The 14,358-nt window shown below is 37.2% G+C and overlaps 1 protein-coding gene across 3 annotated transcripts in view; it reads left to right on the top strand.

Annotated features, from left to right (window-relative positions):
- The first annotated feature begins 3,056 nt into the window (after positions 1-3,056).
- fnip1 (folliculin interacting protein 1) overlaps positions 3,057-14,358 on the top strand; it is a 38,674-nt gene continuing 27,372 nt past the window's right edge. For 2 of the 3 annotated variants that reach the window (XM_058758018.1, XM_058758016.1), the window contains exon 1: positions 3,057-3,951. In XM_058758018.1, coding sequence (XP_058614001.1) covers positions 3,863-3,951 — 89 coding nt within the window. In that variant the 5' untranslated portion in view covers positions 3,057-3,862. Of the gene's footprint in view, positions 3,952-11,331; positions 11,602-14,358 lie in introns of those variants that run through there. The other variant, XM_058758017.1, reaches the window with a different exon arrangement.

The raw sequence follows: 14,358 nt of genomic DNA, 5'->3' as shown, positions 1-14,358 counted from the left end.
TCAACTATGAGACACAAAATGCAGAAAAAAATCCAGAAAATCACATTGTAGGATTTTTAAAGAATTAATTGGTAAATTCCTCGGTAAAATAAGTATTTGGTCACCTACAAACAAGCAAGATTTTTGACTCTCACAGACCTGTAACTTCTTCTTTAAGAGGCTCCTCTGTCCTCCACTCGTTACCTGTATTAATGGCATCTGTTTGAACTCGTTATCAGTATAAAAGACACCTGTCCACAACCTCAAACAGTCCAACTCCAAACTCCACCATGGCCAAGACCAAAGAGCTGTCAAAGGACACCAGAAACACAATTGTAGACCTGCACCAGGCTGGGAAGACTGAATCTGCAATAGGTAAGCAGCTTGTTGTGAAGAAATCAACTGTGGGAGCAATTATTAGAAAATGGAAGACATACAAGACCACTGATAATCTCCTCGATCTGGGGCTCCACGAAGATCTCACCCGTGGGGTCAAAATGATCACAAGAACTGTGAGCAAAAATCCCAGAACCACACGGGGACCTAGTGAATGACCTGCAGAGAGCTGGGACCAAAGTAACAAAGGCTACCATCAGTAACACACTGCGCCGCCAGGGACTCAAATCCTGCAGTGCCAGACGTGTCCCTCTGCTTAAGCCAGTACATGTCCGCCCGTCTGAAGTTTGCTAGAGAGCATTTGGATGATCATATGGTCAGATGAAACCAAAATAGAACTTTTGGTAAAAACTCAACTTGTCGTGTTTGGAGGAGAAAGAATGCTGAGTTGCATCCAAAGAACACCATACCTACTGTGAAGCATGGGGTGGAAACATCATGCTTTGGGGCTGTTTTTCTGCAAAGGGACCAGGACGACTGATCCGTAAACGAAAGAATGAATGGGGCCATGTATCGTGAGATTTTGAGTGAAAACCTCCTTCCATCAGCAAGGGCATTGAAGATGAAACGTGGCTGGGTCTTTCAGCATGACAATGATCCCAAACACACCGCCTGGCAACGGAGTGGCTTCGTAAGAAGCATTTCAAGGTCCTGGAGTGGCCTAGCCAGTCTCCAGATCTCAACCCCATCGAAAATCTTTGGAGGGAGTTGAAAGTCCGTGTTGCCCAGCGACAGCCCCAAAACATTGCTGCTCTAGAGGAGATCTGCATGGAGGAATGGGCCAAAATACCAGCAACAGTGTGTGAAAACCTTGTGAAGACTTACAGAAAACGTTTGACCTCTGTCATTGCCAACAAAGGGTATATAACAAAGTATTGAGATTAAATTTTGTTATTGACCAAATACTTATTTTCCACCATAATTTGCAAATAAATTCTTTAAAAATCCTACAATGTGATTTTCTGGATTTTTTTTTTTTCTCATTTTGTCTCGCATAGTTGAGGTATACCTATGATGAAAATTACAGGCCGCTCTCATCTTTTTAAGTGGGAGAACTTGCACAATTGGTGGCTGACAAAATACTTTTTTGCCCCACTGTATACACAGAAGGGTTTGAAACATCTGGAAAAAAAAGACTAGATGATAATTCAAATTGTATGCATACTGTATATATAGTACTAAACAAAAGTTTGGAAATATGATTTTTAAATGTTTTAATGAAGTCTCTTATGCTCATCAAGGCTGCATTTATTTGATCAAAATACAGTAAAAACCATAATATTATGAAATATTATTAATATTTGAAATGACTATTTTCTATTTGGAAAATATTGTCAAATGTAACTTATTCCTTTGAGTTTTCAGCATCATTACTCCAGTATTTAGTGTCACATGATCCTTCAGAAATCATTCTAATATGCTGATTTGCTGCTCAATTATTATTGGTGCTCAGTTATTAATAATGTTTTTTATTTTCATCAATATGTTCGTGGCTTAATATTTTGTGGAAACCTTTTTTCAGGATTATTTGATAAATGTAAGTTAAAAACTGCATGTATTTGAAATGGGATCTTTTGTAACATAAATGTATAAAGTAATTAATTTCTATTAAAGACAAACACACAGGATCATGTGACACTGAAGACTGGAGTAATGATGCTGAAAATTCATCTTTGCATCACAGGAATAAATTACATTTTTAAAATACATTACAATAGAAAGCTGTTTTTTGTAAAACAAGTTTAATACTGTTTTTATTTTTTTATATTAGTGTTTTTTTTGAGCACATAAATGCGCAGCCTTGTAAAAACATAAAAATCATAATGTTTGACAAGCACTGTATACATGCATATATATAATATGTGCTGATATGCTTCTCAGTCATCACAAAAATTTTACTAAAATTATATATTTCCCAGCCTCTCTCCTTTACGTGTGCCCTCTGAAACCTTGGCATCAGATATTGCATCAGGTACTTGAGTTTCACTCCATGCAAGTTATAAATAAAGTAGATGGCATTACTTTTTCTTTCTTTCTTGCTTTAAATAAAGCTCTGTTTCTGCTGTTTGCAGGATGTGTGTTAAAATCAGCGAATGAGAGAACGCCTGTGAATACTAGGGTTGTAGTTCTTTCCCCTGTTGTGAAAAAGGTGACTTAATACTGTATTACATCTTTCATATTATGCCTATGTATGGTCACATTCATGTCTGTATGACTAATTGCTTCCTCCTTGCATTCTACTAGAAATGAGTAATGCTACTGATGATATCACAGGGTGAACAGAGTCTGGCTGGTCACTATGTATAGATAACATCAATAGGATAATGACGAAAAACTTCCCTTTTTAGTGTTTTGCAGAAAAGGAACCACCAATAAAATGCAGAAAAGTGACGTTCAGCGATATTGTGAGCATTCGAAACGTATCAAGCCATAAACGTGGTAAGAAAGATGAGCAGGACTCTGGAGTGAAGCTGGTTAAAGCAAGCAGAAGCGTGCCTGTGAAGTTTTTTGACTTTGCAAATGAGCATGAGAGGGAAGCCTTTTTCCAGAGACTCAAACCAACACGCTTGTTTAAGTTTCCTGCCAAACCGGTAATTTTCTTTTCTCATTCCATTTTTGAACTCTAAATGAAATTCGTGTTCCTTTTGTGTGCATTTCTCTTCTTTATAGATGATCTCAATCTGAGAGGACTTCAGTCGAAACAAGTTGATCATTATCCTTTTTCAGATTACTGGATCATATCTGACCAGCAGAGGGCAGTCAACACTTCTTCTACTGCGTGCTTGGTTTACATTTCTACAAATATTTGAATGTAACTTAATGGCCATGCAGTGTTTTTAAGACCTTAAGATGGATGAATGCGTGCGCACTGGGGTGAGACTTCTTAAACAAACACAAGAGCTGAATAATATACAACTCCTGGAGTGTAAAATGAAGTTAAAACTGATCAAGTTATGTAATATGTATTTAGTGGATGATTTTAATGCAGAGTCATCGAAATGAGAAAGCAACAATGCCTTGCGGTGCTCGTGGAATAGATTTTAACACGCTTTAAATGAAAAGAAAACCATACAAATGAAATTATATTATGTTTGGATAAAAAAATAAATATTAAAAAGACACATACAGAACATTCTTATTGTGCAATTGCTCTTTTTTTAATGTCTCTGTGCATCACCGAGCATAAAAAGAACAAAATGCCCGTGAAATACAGATTAAATGCATTGGTTTTAAATGTAACCCCAAAACATCAACACAGCCGTTCTGACCACGTGGTCTATGAACCAAAATATCAGCCAATCAGGAAAGCGGACGGGAGCGCAGCGAATAATCGACCAATCAGAGAGCAGTGGCGTTGCCAAGCAGCTCGTGTGACTAATGGCAGTCATATGACTGGCCCACAAATGGAGTCCGTCTGCTGGAGTCGAATGTGGCTCAAGAATTAAACACAAAAAAGGATTTTTTCCTTCTAAACTGTGGGTCCATTATGGCGCCCACGTTATTTAATAAACTTTTCAACAAAAGAAGCGCGTTTTCACCGCCCGCGAAATGCAGCAAGGAGGACATGGTGTTCAGGTAAGTTAACGTTAACTGTTAACGTACGAGCTTTTCATCTCCAGCTTCCGGAGAGCAGTAACGTTAATATAACAGATTCACTTGAATCAATTTTGGTGAAGTTCTGTGGATGTGTATGTGTGTGTATATATAATATATTCAGCCTAGAGCCGTGTTTGTTTATGGTTACGTGGTAAGGCTATCTCCATCTATTGCCTGAATGTTTAGCTTCATGCTAGTTGGCACTGTCTGGCGACCCTTTGTTGGTTTATATCACCGGATCTGACGAGCCTTTCTCTAATCTTATGATTTATTCCTCACAGCCTTTCAGTAACGTTACACTTATTTTATTTCCTGTCAGTCCTCCGAGATATCATTAAATGCAGAACTAGCGATGCTGTGTAACCTCACCGAGTCCATAGTCCGCTGCAGTGTTGGCGGTCTTTTCTCTAAACGTACTCGTAATTTAATGTTGGTGATGATAAAAGCAGCAAGTGTTTGCGTGATAAGCCGCGAGACTGGCACGTGACCTCGTGCTGTCAGTGCATTCAGATGATTTGCTTGAAATGTGCAGGTCACGCAGGGACGCGGATCTGTGCCAATGCAGTGCATGCATGCAGATGACAACAGTCTTCTTCCCATCAGACTGTTGCAGGAATCAGAGTAAAGCACTGACTTTTGCATTTGGCGTTGGATTCATTTCTGTTGCATACTGATATTATCATTTTTGTGGATCGTTCATCTTTGGAGTGATTATTCATTATTTGGAGTGTTAGATTTTAAGCATTTGGAAATAAGGTTGGGATTTAAAGGATCCTGAAGTAATAGGGGATTGGCAAGGCTTTTGACTACAAGGCTGCTGGCTATTTCTGATACTTCTGCTTATAAAAACAAAATATAATCAATGCTTATTTTCAGACTTTTTGTGGAAATTAGAAATGGCAACTATTCGGTGAAATTATTAAATCCCATCATTACAATAACTGAATGTTCTGTGTGGTTTTTAGACTTTAATTACCAATGAATATACATGATTTAAAATATTATAGAATATGATATTCAGTTTGTATTTTTTTAAATTATTTTACTCACAAATAGCCATTTGTACTTGATAAAATATAGGATATGATATTTATTTAAAAAAAAAAAATTAAATAACTATTTGTCCAATTTCCATGACCTTTCTCCATCTAGAAATCACACTTAAAATTCCCACATACAGTGTGTCCAGGATGTCCAAGAATTAAAATGAATTCAATTTAAATGGATTAAATCCAGTAAATGAATTAAATAATAATGCTAGTTGATAAGGGATTGAATTAAAATGAGAAATACGATTTCAGCTTACATCTTGATTTTTAGTCTTAGCTTATTTGAAACCTTGTTTTGTCTTATTTTCAATCATTTTAAGCCATCTTTTGGCCCCTAGCAGGTCCCGGACCCCTGTTTGAGAACCGCAGTGGTAGACATTTTTTATATTGCGAGACAGGGAACATATAAACATCGTTAATAGACACACTTACCAACGTGGAAATAAGAGAACAATTTAAAATGGAAGAACTGATGAACACTATTGTAAATCAGGATGGCGTTAAATGGTGACTACTTTGACAAAGAGGAGCACAAGTTTTCATTCTTTCTACTTTAAGTACAAAATCATGAAGAAACAAGGTAAAGGAGGGTATAATAGACATTGTTGGGCTGGCAGGCACGTTCAATCCTCACCATTGTCTCTAATATATATCAGTTAACTTGATAATGAAAGTGTTATGTTGTCAAATATTTAGAGAGTGTATATCTCATGTGCTGTCAATCAATTGGCAATCAGCCACAAATCTTGAAGTATATTGATATCAGCATAGGCTGTTAAAAAGCCCAAAATATGACCAACCTTTCAAAATATGAACACTGCTGTATGGTGTAAGTTGAGTGTCGTTTTATGATTCACTGGTGTTGAACATGTTGATGTTATCTCACGACAAGTGATTAAATGCTGAATGTACCGTAGTATTTGAGCATGTCATGACCTTATGACCTTTCATTCTGTTTTATGTCTTCTCCACACCACTCTCTCCTCACATGTTTATGTTTGTTTCCCGTTTTCATTTGAGGTTGCTACAGAGAGAATCTTCCCAAGAAAGCTTCCAGATGAATATGAGCTATTCTTTCAGTTAATATGTGAAATTAAACTTGGTGAAGTGATGTTCTCTGTGGTCTTGTTGGCCTGTTTCTTTAAATGTTGTTGTGAAGAGCTGGACACACAACAACAGTGGACCGTCGTGCGTAAAGAGCCCATAGTACCTAAGATAGCAGAGAGGGCAGCTACATGGGTGACCCTGCTCAGAAAAACCAGAGGGCTGCTCACATTTCTGGTTCTTTGGCAGGACAGATTGTTCTTGATTGAGTCCGAAAGCTTTTGTGGGCTCTGTCAGTGATTACCTTCAGCCAGACCCGGAGACCTCATGTCATTTCTACACACGTCAGACACGCTTTTGGAAATAAATATAGGCCCAATGTTTCATGCAACTGTAACAACTGCAGCAATTAATCAGCAAATTATTATTTTTTTTAATTAGTTAATTGATTACGGTTTATCTAATGTTAAAATTAAAACATGGAAAAAATTTTGATGCATAAAAAAAAAAACAATTTTTAATAAATTGTATTATAAAAGTTCAATAGTAATGCATTTTTTAGGGCCCTATGAAATACGTTTTATTTTTGTCAAATTCTGTTTAATTTAATTTTAACCAAGTTCTGTGTTTTCAATTTGAATTTTTTCTGGATTCCATTTGATCAAAACCTATTATTTATTTTTTCAAGTGTAATGCACTTTAATTTTTCTGGTGATCAAATGATTGCCTAAAACAATTTAATGTTTTAAATCAAATGAATATTAAACAAACTTTAATTTTTCTAAACAGAGGTTTACAATTAAAACATGGAAGAAAATTGGTGTGACTATTCCTTAAAAATAAAGTTTTAATTATAATTTTATTAGCAGAAGTAGTAGTAATATTCTGGCACAGTTTCAAGTTGAACCTAACTTTTATTTTGACGAGTTGCCATGAGAGTTTTGTTTGTGTGTGTGTGTGTATGTAGCTTTTTTCAAATGAAACAGTCAGATGGTCTTGAAGTGTCTCTCAGAGCAGTTCTGGAGATGTTGCTCATGTATTTGTCCTCATTTAGTGAGACTGCATTGCAGAAATTTTGTGATCCAGACAAGCATCACACAAGCTTAAGGATGTGTAGTAGAGCAAACCGAGACACGCACAACATACAGACTTCACATTTACAGCAGTCTTTCTGTGCTTCAGTATTCACAGACAATAGACCATATTGTGAACAGCCCTACTTATGATTCATTCACCCAAATTTCCGTCTGAGTTTTCTGCATCGCTGAAATCATAAGGCTCTAGGTTTGTGTATTTGATGTGCACTCAGCCTCTTGTGACTCAGGGATTGCTGCTGTCATCAAGCGTCTGATTCTGTGTGCTCATGACAGGTAGAGAGAGTTTGAGATGAGACGATAACTCGGTGAGTGATTCATGATGATGTGCTTCATTGATGTCATTCTTTTACTGTATGTCATGTGACTGTGGTGTTGTATGTTGTGCCGTTGACTCGTTGGACAGCGAGAGTTCAGGACTAGAGCTGGTTCTTGCACAGTCAGATTAGTTTTCAAGGTGGAGATGGTCTACATGAGGGCCATTTCAAAATTACACACATGGTCGCTTGAGCTGTAAAGTCATGCTGTGTTAGAGTGACCGTGTTCCCAGTGAAATCTCATTGCTCTCACTCCAAAGTATTTTGTCTTGAACATCTTTTTTTTTTTTTGGTCTGTTGTGGTTTAGTGCAGACTGATGAACAGATGAATTCATCTGCGAAATCATCCTGTGGCTGAAAGTATATTTTAGTGAAAAATGATCGTTAGTTGCATCTAGGGCTTAGGGCTGGGCGATATATTGAACACGATATAACAAGCTACGCAATATCGCGTTCATTATCGAAGGCGATTCATCTGCGATAATGAACGCGATATTGCGTAGCTTGTCAGTGAACTACGGCTCTGTGTATTAAATGGCGCTCTATTTGAAAACAGGTGATGGAGATTTAGCGCTAATCAAGGAACCGGCTTTACTGACGAGATGCGCATGCATATCGCATGAGATATATCGCCCAGCCCTACTAGGGCTGCAACAAACGATTATTTTGATAATCGATTAATCTAACGATTATTACCGCAATTAACTGACTAATCGTTGATTATTTATCAGATTAGGCTAATCAGTAGGATTTGTTCTATTACTCAGCTTTTACAATTAGTGAAAATATTGAGTTAGACATATTCTAACTAATAAATAAAACAAGGTAAGCACTTGAGCTTTTGAAAATTTAAAATAATTATATTGCTACAATTACAATTGTTATCCACATTTTTAATTTTTTTTTAACAATACAGATGAATAAGCCTATATATTTGGCACACAAAATGACAGACAGAGACATTCTCGTTCACCATTTAATTAACTGCCTGAAAAAGCAACTCATCATTCTGCCTAACATCTCCTTTTAAGTCATATGGATATGGAACAAAATAATAGTAAATAAGACGTTTTATTTTTGGATAAATTATTTTGTTCAAAACAATAGCTCTCTTAAAACGCCTTTTAGTGTTATAATAATGAAAACTGTCCTGAGCTAGATTAAGCTTTAATCTCACTTTAATGTAATGTTTGTTTGTTTAATTATTTTTGCGTCCACTTATAAAAAGATTTTATCATTAGTTTGCTCCACAATGGATAGCTGATTTATAACAGAAAATCAAGTTGTAATTCTAACTGAAAGCGTCACTGACACTGTTTTTTCATATTTAATACTATATAGACACTTGCTTTAAATCAATCTCTTGTATGAAGTACTACATAAATAAACGTGACGCGGCTGGAGTGCTGATTTGCAGAGCTCATGCAAATAAATCCACATCACTATGATCAGATGCTTTCTTAACTGCTGTTTTCTTACCGCTGTCGTTACCGCTGAAAGCACGCAGCATATACACAGTTGGGTTTATATTCTGACTCTCATAAGCGCTGTGTGTGTCGTCTTCTCTTGAATTGCATCCAGGAGTGCTGAATTACAGTCTTCTGCTACAGCGCCACACTGGCCAAACTGTGTAATTGCAGGCCTTTAAATTAGGTCAAAGTAGATCAAATGATTATTCAACAACAAAAATATTTGTAGACAATTTTTTTTGTCGACAATTTTAATGTTGACCAATCGTTTCAGCCCTAGTTGCATCTTGTGAGAAGGGATGCACTGACCACCAGCCAGTTGAAAATCGTTAGAAATATGTGACGATTGAAGTCGGTTGAGATGTTAAAACGAATTGTGATCCAACTGGGTGTGGGGATTTATCTGAGAGGAACTGACTGTCTTCAGAAAAGTTTAGATGGCATTTTCTTTTCATCTTGTCTATGTATAATACATATTAAAGTAGTGTTTATAGTAGTGCTGTCAATCGATTAAAATTTTTATCGCGCTAATCACAGTAATGGACTGTGATTAATCGCAAATTTCTTTAATTCATTATTCTTTTGTTTTTATTCAGCCATTATCAGCCTTTATACTGGCAATAAAACGTTTACCAAGCCACATCGCTTCAATCCCAGTATACATTTACCCAACTATTATCAAAAGTATTTCTAAATAAATACAACAAAACGTTTTCTTGTGACCTTACGTGAAGTATTATGACAAAATGCATTATGAAGAAGAATTGGACCTGTTCTGCAGCTGCATTAGAGCTAATATTAGCATCATGCTTCATAAGACAATTTATGAGATTAATAGTACACTTTTACTCAGAACTCACTTCAAACCACCATCGAGTGTTTGTAATAACTTCCTTTTACGATCACATGTGGAATTTGGTCGTTTACTGTTGTTAAAATATGCTATTTATAGCTTTTTATATTGCTGCACAAATTAGCATTTCAGATGTACACATTCACCTAAAAAAAATCACACACAAATATCCTATCGTAATCGTGTGTTTATTATCTTATATAATCTATAGTGGCTGTTGTCATGTTTATATCTGCTGTGTAAAAGCCTGTATGCTCTGCTGAAACTCACATTGTTTGATGTTACAACCGCCTCTCCGTTCTTAAGTTGCCATGGATACATTCCAAGTGTAATACACATTAGTAAAAGGATCTATTTTAATTTTTATTTGTCTATATACACTTTGGGCGGCCGTGGTACATTATAAAAGTAGCCCTAAAAACCGCAACCCACGGCTCTGTAACTTTTCCCGCGATTGTATTTTCAAAATAGCCCACTTGTGCCGTTACCCTGGCAACACTGTGCTGTACCCTCATCACACAATGATAGATAACCTTCCGCGATGACGGGAAGAAGTTGGGGTCAAACCTTATCAAAAGATTAATTTGCGTTAAAAAAATATTAACGCTTTAAAATGAATGTTGACACCCCTAGTTTATAGCTATATGTTTACAGCGGTAACGAAGAAATCGCTGCTGTACCATAAGCGCCACCTGCTGTCAGAGAGTAAATTTGCATTTTCATTCAGTCTGTCTGCTGTTTTGTTTCATTCAGATGTTTTCTGTAGTATAATTTCACAAAGCTAAGGTCAGACCTTAGGTTAGACTTATAAATTATACAATCAAATTTAAATCAGAAACTGCTAATGCAGAATGTATGCAGCATCTTTGTTTGGAATCGTGAGTAAAATACAGGGTTTGCCTTTAATTTTAAATGGTAAGAGCACAGACAAAGCCTTAGTTTGTTCATAAGAAGAGATTTCATTTCTGTTATTTATTTATTTGATTTGTGATGTTTTGCAATTTCAAACTAGTTTTGTTATTTGACATTTCAATTTCACAAAGAAATCATTTTGTCTGAGAAATAATAAAAGGACACTTTTTTGATTTATATTTTGTCTTAAATCTCATTTTGTTAAAAGTCGTGAGAAAATCGTATCATGAAATAGTATTGTGAATCATATTGCATCATGTGTCGAGTGAATCCTTACACTTATGAGCTAAAATTGGTGTCAGTCTTAATTTTACACTTGACTAATCTTTCGATGGATTCCATCACAGCAGAAAATGAAGCGTGAGTCGTTTAGTGCTTTAGTGACGGATGCTGTGAGTTGATGTGCCGTAGACCAGCAGCTGCACTCCTTCACAGACCAGATACTGAGCCTGAGCTATTATTGTTCTCGCTGGACTCTCATAGGCTCTGCTTGAGCGAGCTGACAGGAATGCAGCCTGGAAACATTCCCACCACATGCATTCAAAAATGACCCCAGCTAGCGGACAGGAAGTGCGTCACGGTCTGGATGCTTTCTTTATGTAACGGCCGCTCGCTCCCATCATGATCAGACACTGACCTCCGCTCGCAGGAGTCCGGAGGGGACGCGCTAGCCTCTCTATGCCCACATCACACTGTCTTCAGTTTCCAGCGGCGCGTCCGCATGTCTTTGTCCGGCGCTGTCCAGCTCGGCCTGGAGGTCACCTGACAGTCTCATGTTGTTTTGTGAATTTAGTTCATTGCTATTCTTAGCAGCGCTCTGTGCTGAGGACGAGCGAGCCGCGGGCTGGGGAGGATGGGAAAGCGCACGGGTACAAACGCTCTGATGCCCAGGTACCTGACGACTGCTTGCTTTCTGCTTGTCTGTGGCTTTGCAGTCGTTGCGTGTGGCTGCTGTAGAAACAGCGTGACGGCGTTTGTGTTGCCTTGTGAGTGAGAGGTTTTGCTGTAGGTATTCATCCTCCTCGCTGTGAGCTGTAATGATGATCTGGTCTTATGCAATGTCCTGCAGATTACGGTCAGCAGCTTAAGGACTCGTTTTCATTCTGGAGCAGTGCATATAAGATCACCATGAAGATAATGCCTGATGCTGATAGAGAGAAAGGGTCGCTGATGGCATACACACACACACACACACACACACGCGCACACATAATATATGTCATTCATGCATGTGCAGTAGAAATTAAATTCTCCTGTTTGCATCCTTTTTGCATTTTTTTTTTTACCAAAATTACCAAAATGTTTGCGATTTTCTGTAAATAATTATTGCATATTTAAAGACGTATTCAGATGATATAAATGTCTTTGCATAACGTCGACAGTATATGAGAAAGTATTATCGCGCATGCTTTCCTATTAGTAGAAAGGCAAACTCTATTGCTAATACCTGTCATATCATTTACTTTGTTTAACATTTCTAATAATTTTAGACAGAAATGTGAAACAAAGACCATAAATGAGTAAACACAGAATAATTCTGTTCATCTTGATAAAATAAAAGCCCCGCCTCCAAAATTTAATCGCCAAACAGAAAAACTTATTGACTGATGAAATGTTCAACAAAGACCATGAACGAATAAAGACAGAGAATACCCCTGTTCATCTGGACAAAATAAAAGTTCCAACACTTATCGACCGATAAAATGCTAAACATTAGCTGCTAATCAACCATTAATTTACCACTAATCAGTGTTGAATGACGGTTTTTGTGTGCATCAGAACTTTTCTACCGTCACACGAAGTGTTTTGCGGTAAATCCTACTCCGGTATGATGATGAATACTTTATTGATCCCAGAGGGAAATTTAAACATCCAGTAGCTATACAATATAATACAGTATGAGAAAAAAATACAATTTCATACATTTCACAAACTGTGCAAATTAACTAAGCATGGAAAGCATGGTGTTATATTGTATTCACAGTGTACTGTGTATATAATTAGCGCAAGCTAACTAGTCTGAGAAAATGTATAACTGGTATTTAAATAACTGACACAGGGTCTGTTACAGTTTTAACTTTATTCACATTATTTTATTTATTTGAGAATTACAGAACAATATTATGAGGCCTCTGTCTAAAGTTTCAATCTGATTTTAACAGGTTTATCAAGTTCAAATTGATTTATTTTTCAAAATCTCCAATTATTTTAGTAATGTAAAATAAAAAGGTTTATTGCAACAATGCTGTGGGTGTATTATTTACATGTGTGATATTTGCCATCGGCATTGACTCATCATTGGCTTGTTTTATCGTAGTTTATGGTTGTGATTGAGTTTTCATTTTTTGAAGGGGATGGTTGTGCGTCATGTTGTCTTTGTGCACAGCTTGTTTGTCTCGATTCCTGATAAAGCGGATGATGTGCTCCGTGTCTAGATGGCGAATGAGTCCAGTCGTCAGGAATGTGACGAGTAAACAGCCGCGCGCTCTGGGCCTTTCTTCACCTGCCTTGACGCAGAGCACAGAAATAACTTGTGCCCATGCCATTCCTGCCCTTGCTGCTTCATCCCGCTCAAAATCCCTCACAGCTCCTGGTTAGATGAGTGGCAGCGGCCCAAACCATCGCCTCTGATGGCTGAAGGAAGCTTGTTAGTTAAAGGGATAGTTCACCCAAAAATGAAAATCCTGTCATTAATTAAACACCCTCATGTCGTTCCAAACCCGTAAGACCTTCGCTCATTTTCAGAACACAAATTAAGATATTTTTGCTGAAGTCTGAGAGCTCTCTGATCCTCCCATAGACAGCAAGGATCCTAACACGATCAAAGCTCAGAAATGTAGCAAGGATATCGTTAAAATAATCCATGTGACATCAGTGGTTCAACAGTTATTTTACAAAGCTACAAGATAATTTTTGTGCGCAAAGAAAACAAACATAATGACTTTATTCAACAATTCGTCTCCTTCGCGTCACCCTATAGCGCCATTTTGGAGAGTATCACATACGTATGTACGCGGATACATTGATTACGTTCAGATCAAAGCGTAAACAGCGTATCTGCTTACAGTGCTGCTGACACAACAGCATATGTTATTTACATATGTAATACTCTCCAAAATGGCGCTATAGGGTGACGTGGAGGAGACGAATTTTCCAATAGGATTTAACATCCCACCAATAGAATCCATCACATACCAGTAGACACCATTATAGTTTCCATTAAAACCAATACAATTCCCAGTATAACCATTAAAACCATTACATTACTATTGTGTTTTGGGCAGGGTTCTATTGTTTTTTTTCAGCAGGGAGAATTTTCATTTTTGGGTAAACTATCCCTTTGAGCTTCAGTGTAGGGATGCAGCAATACCATTTTTTCCGATCCGATCCAGAAAATTCTGAGTATCGGCCAATTCCGATCCGATCCGATACCAGCGCAGTTTTTTTTTTACATTTTTTTTACATCAACGTAGAATTTCTATACTTCTGTGTCACTCCTTTGTGTGTTAAACACAGTCTATTAGACAACTTAATTTTAATGAAAAAATAACATGAAAAAATATATAGGGGCTGTGTAAAACGTTTGGTCATGCGTTTTGTAATATAAATCCGATCGCTCAAAACACTTCAGGAGGTGGTCTGGGCCGC

The sequence above is a fragment of the Onychostoma macrolepis genome, chromosome 21 (genome assembly GCF_012432095.1).
Source record: "Onychostoma macrolepis isolate SWU-2019 chromosome 21, ASM1243209v1, whole genome shotgun sequence".
Classification (NCBI taxonomy): domain Eukaryota; kingdom Metazoa; phylum Chordata; class Actinopteri; order Cypriniformes; family Cyprinidae; genus Onychostoma; species Onychostoma macrolepis.
The sequence above is the reverse complement of the archived record's forward strand: the minus strand, read 5'-3'. Positions and strand labels throughout refer to the sequence as shown.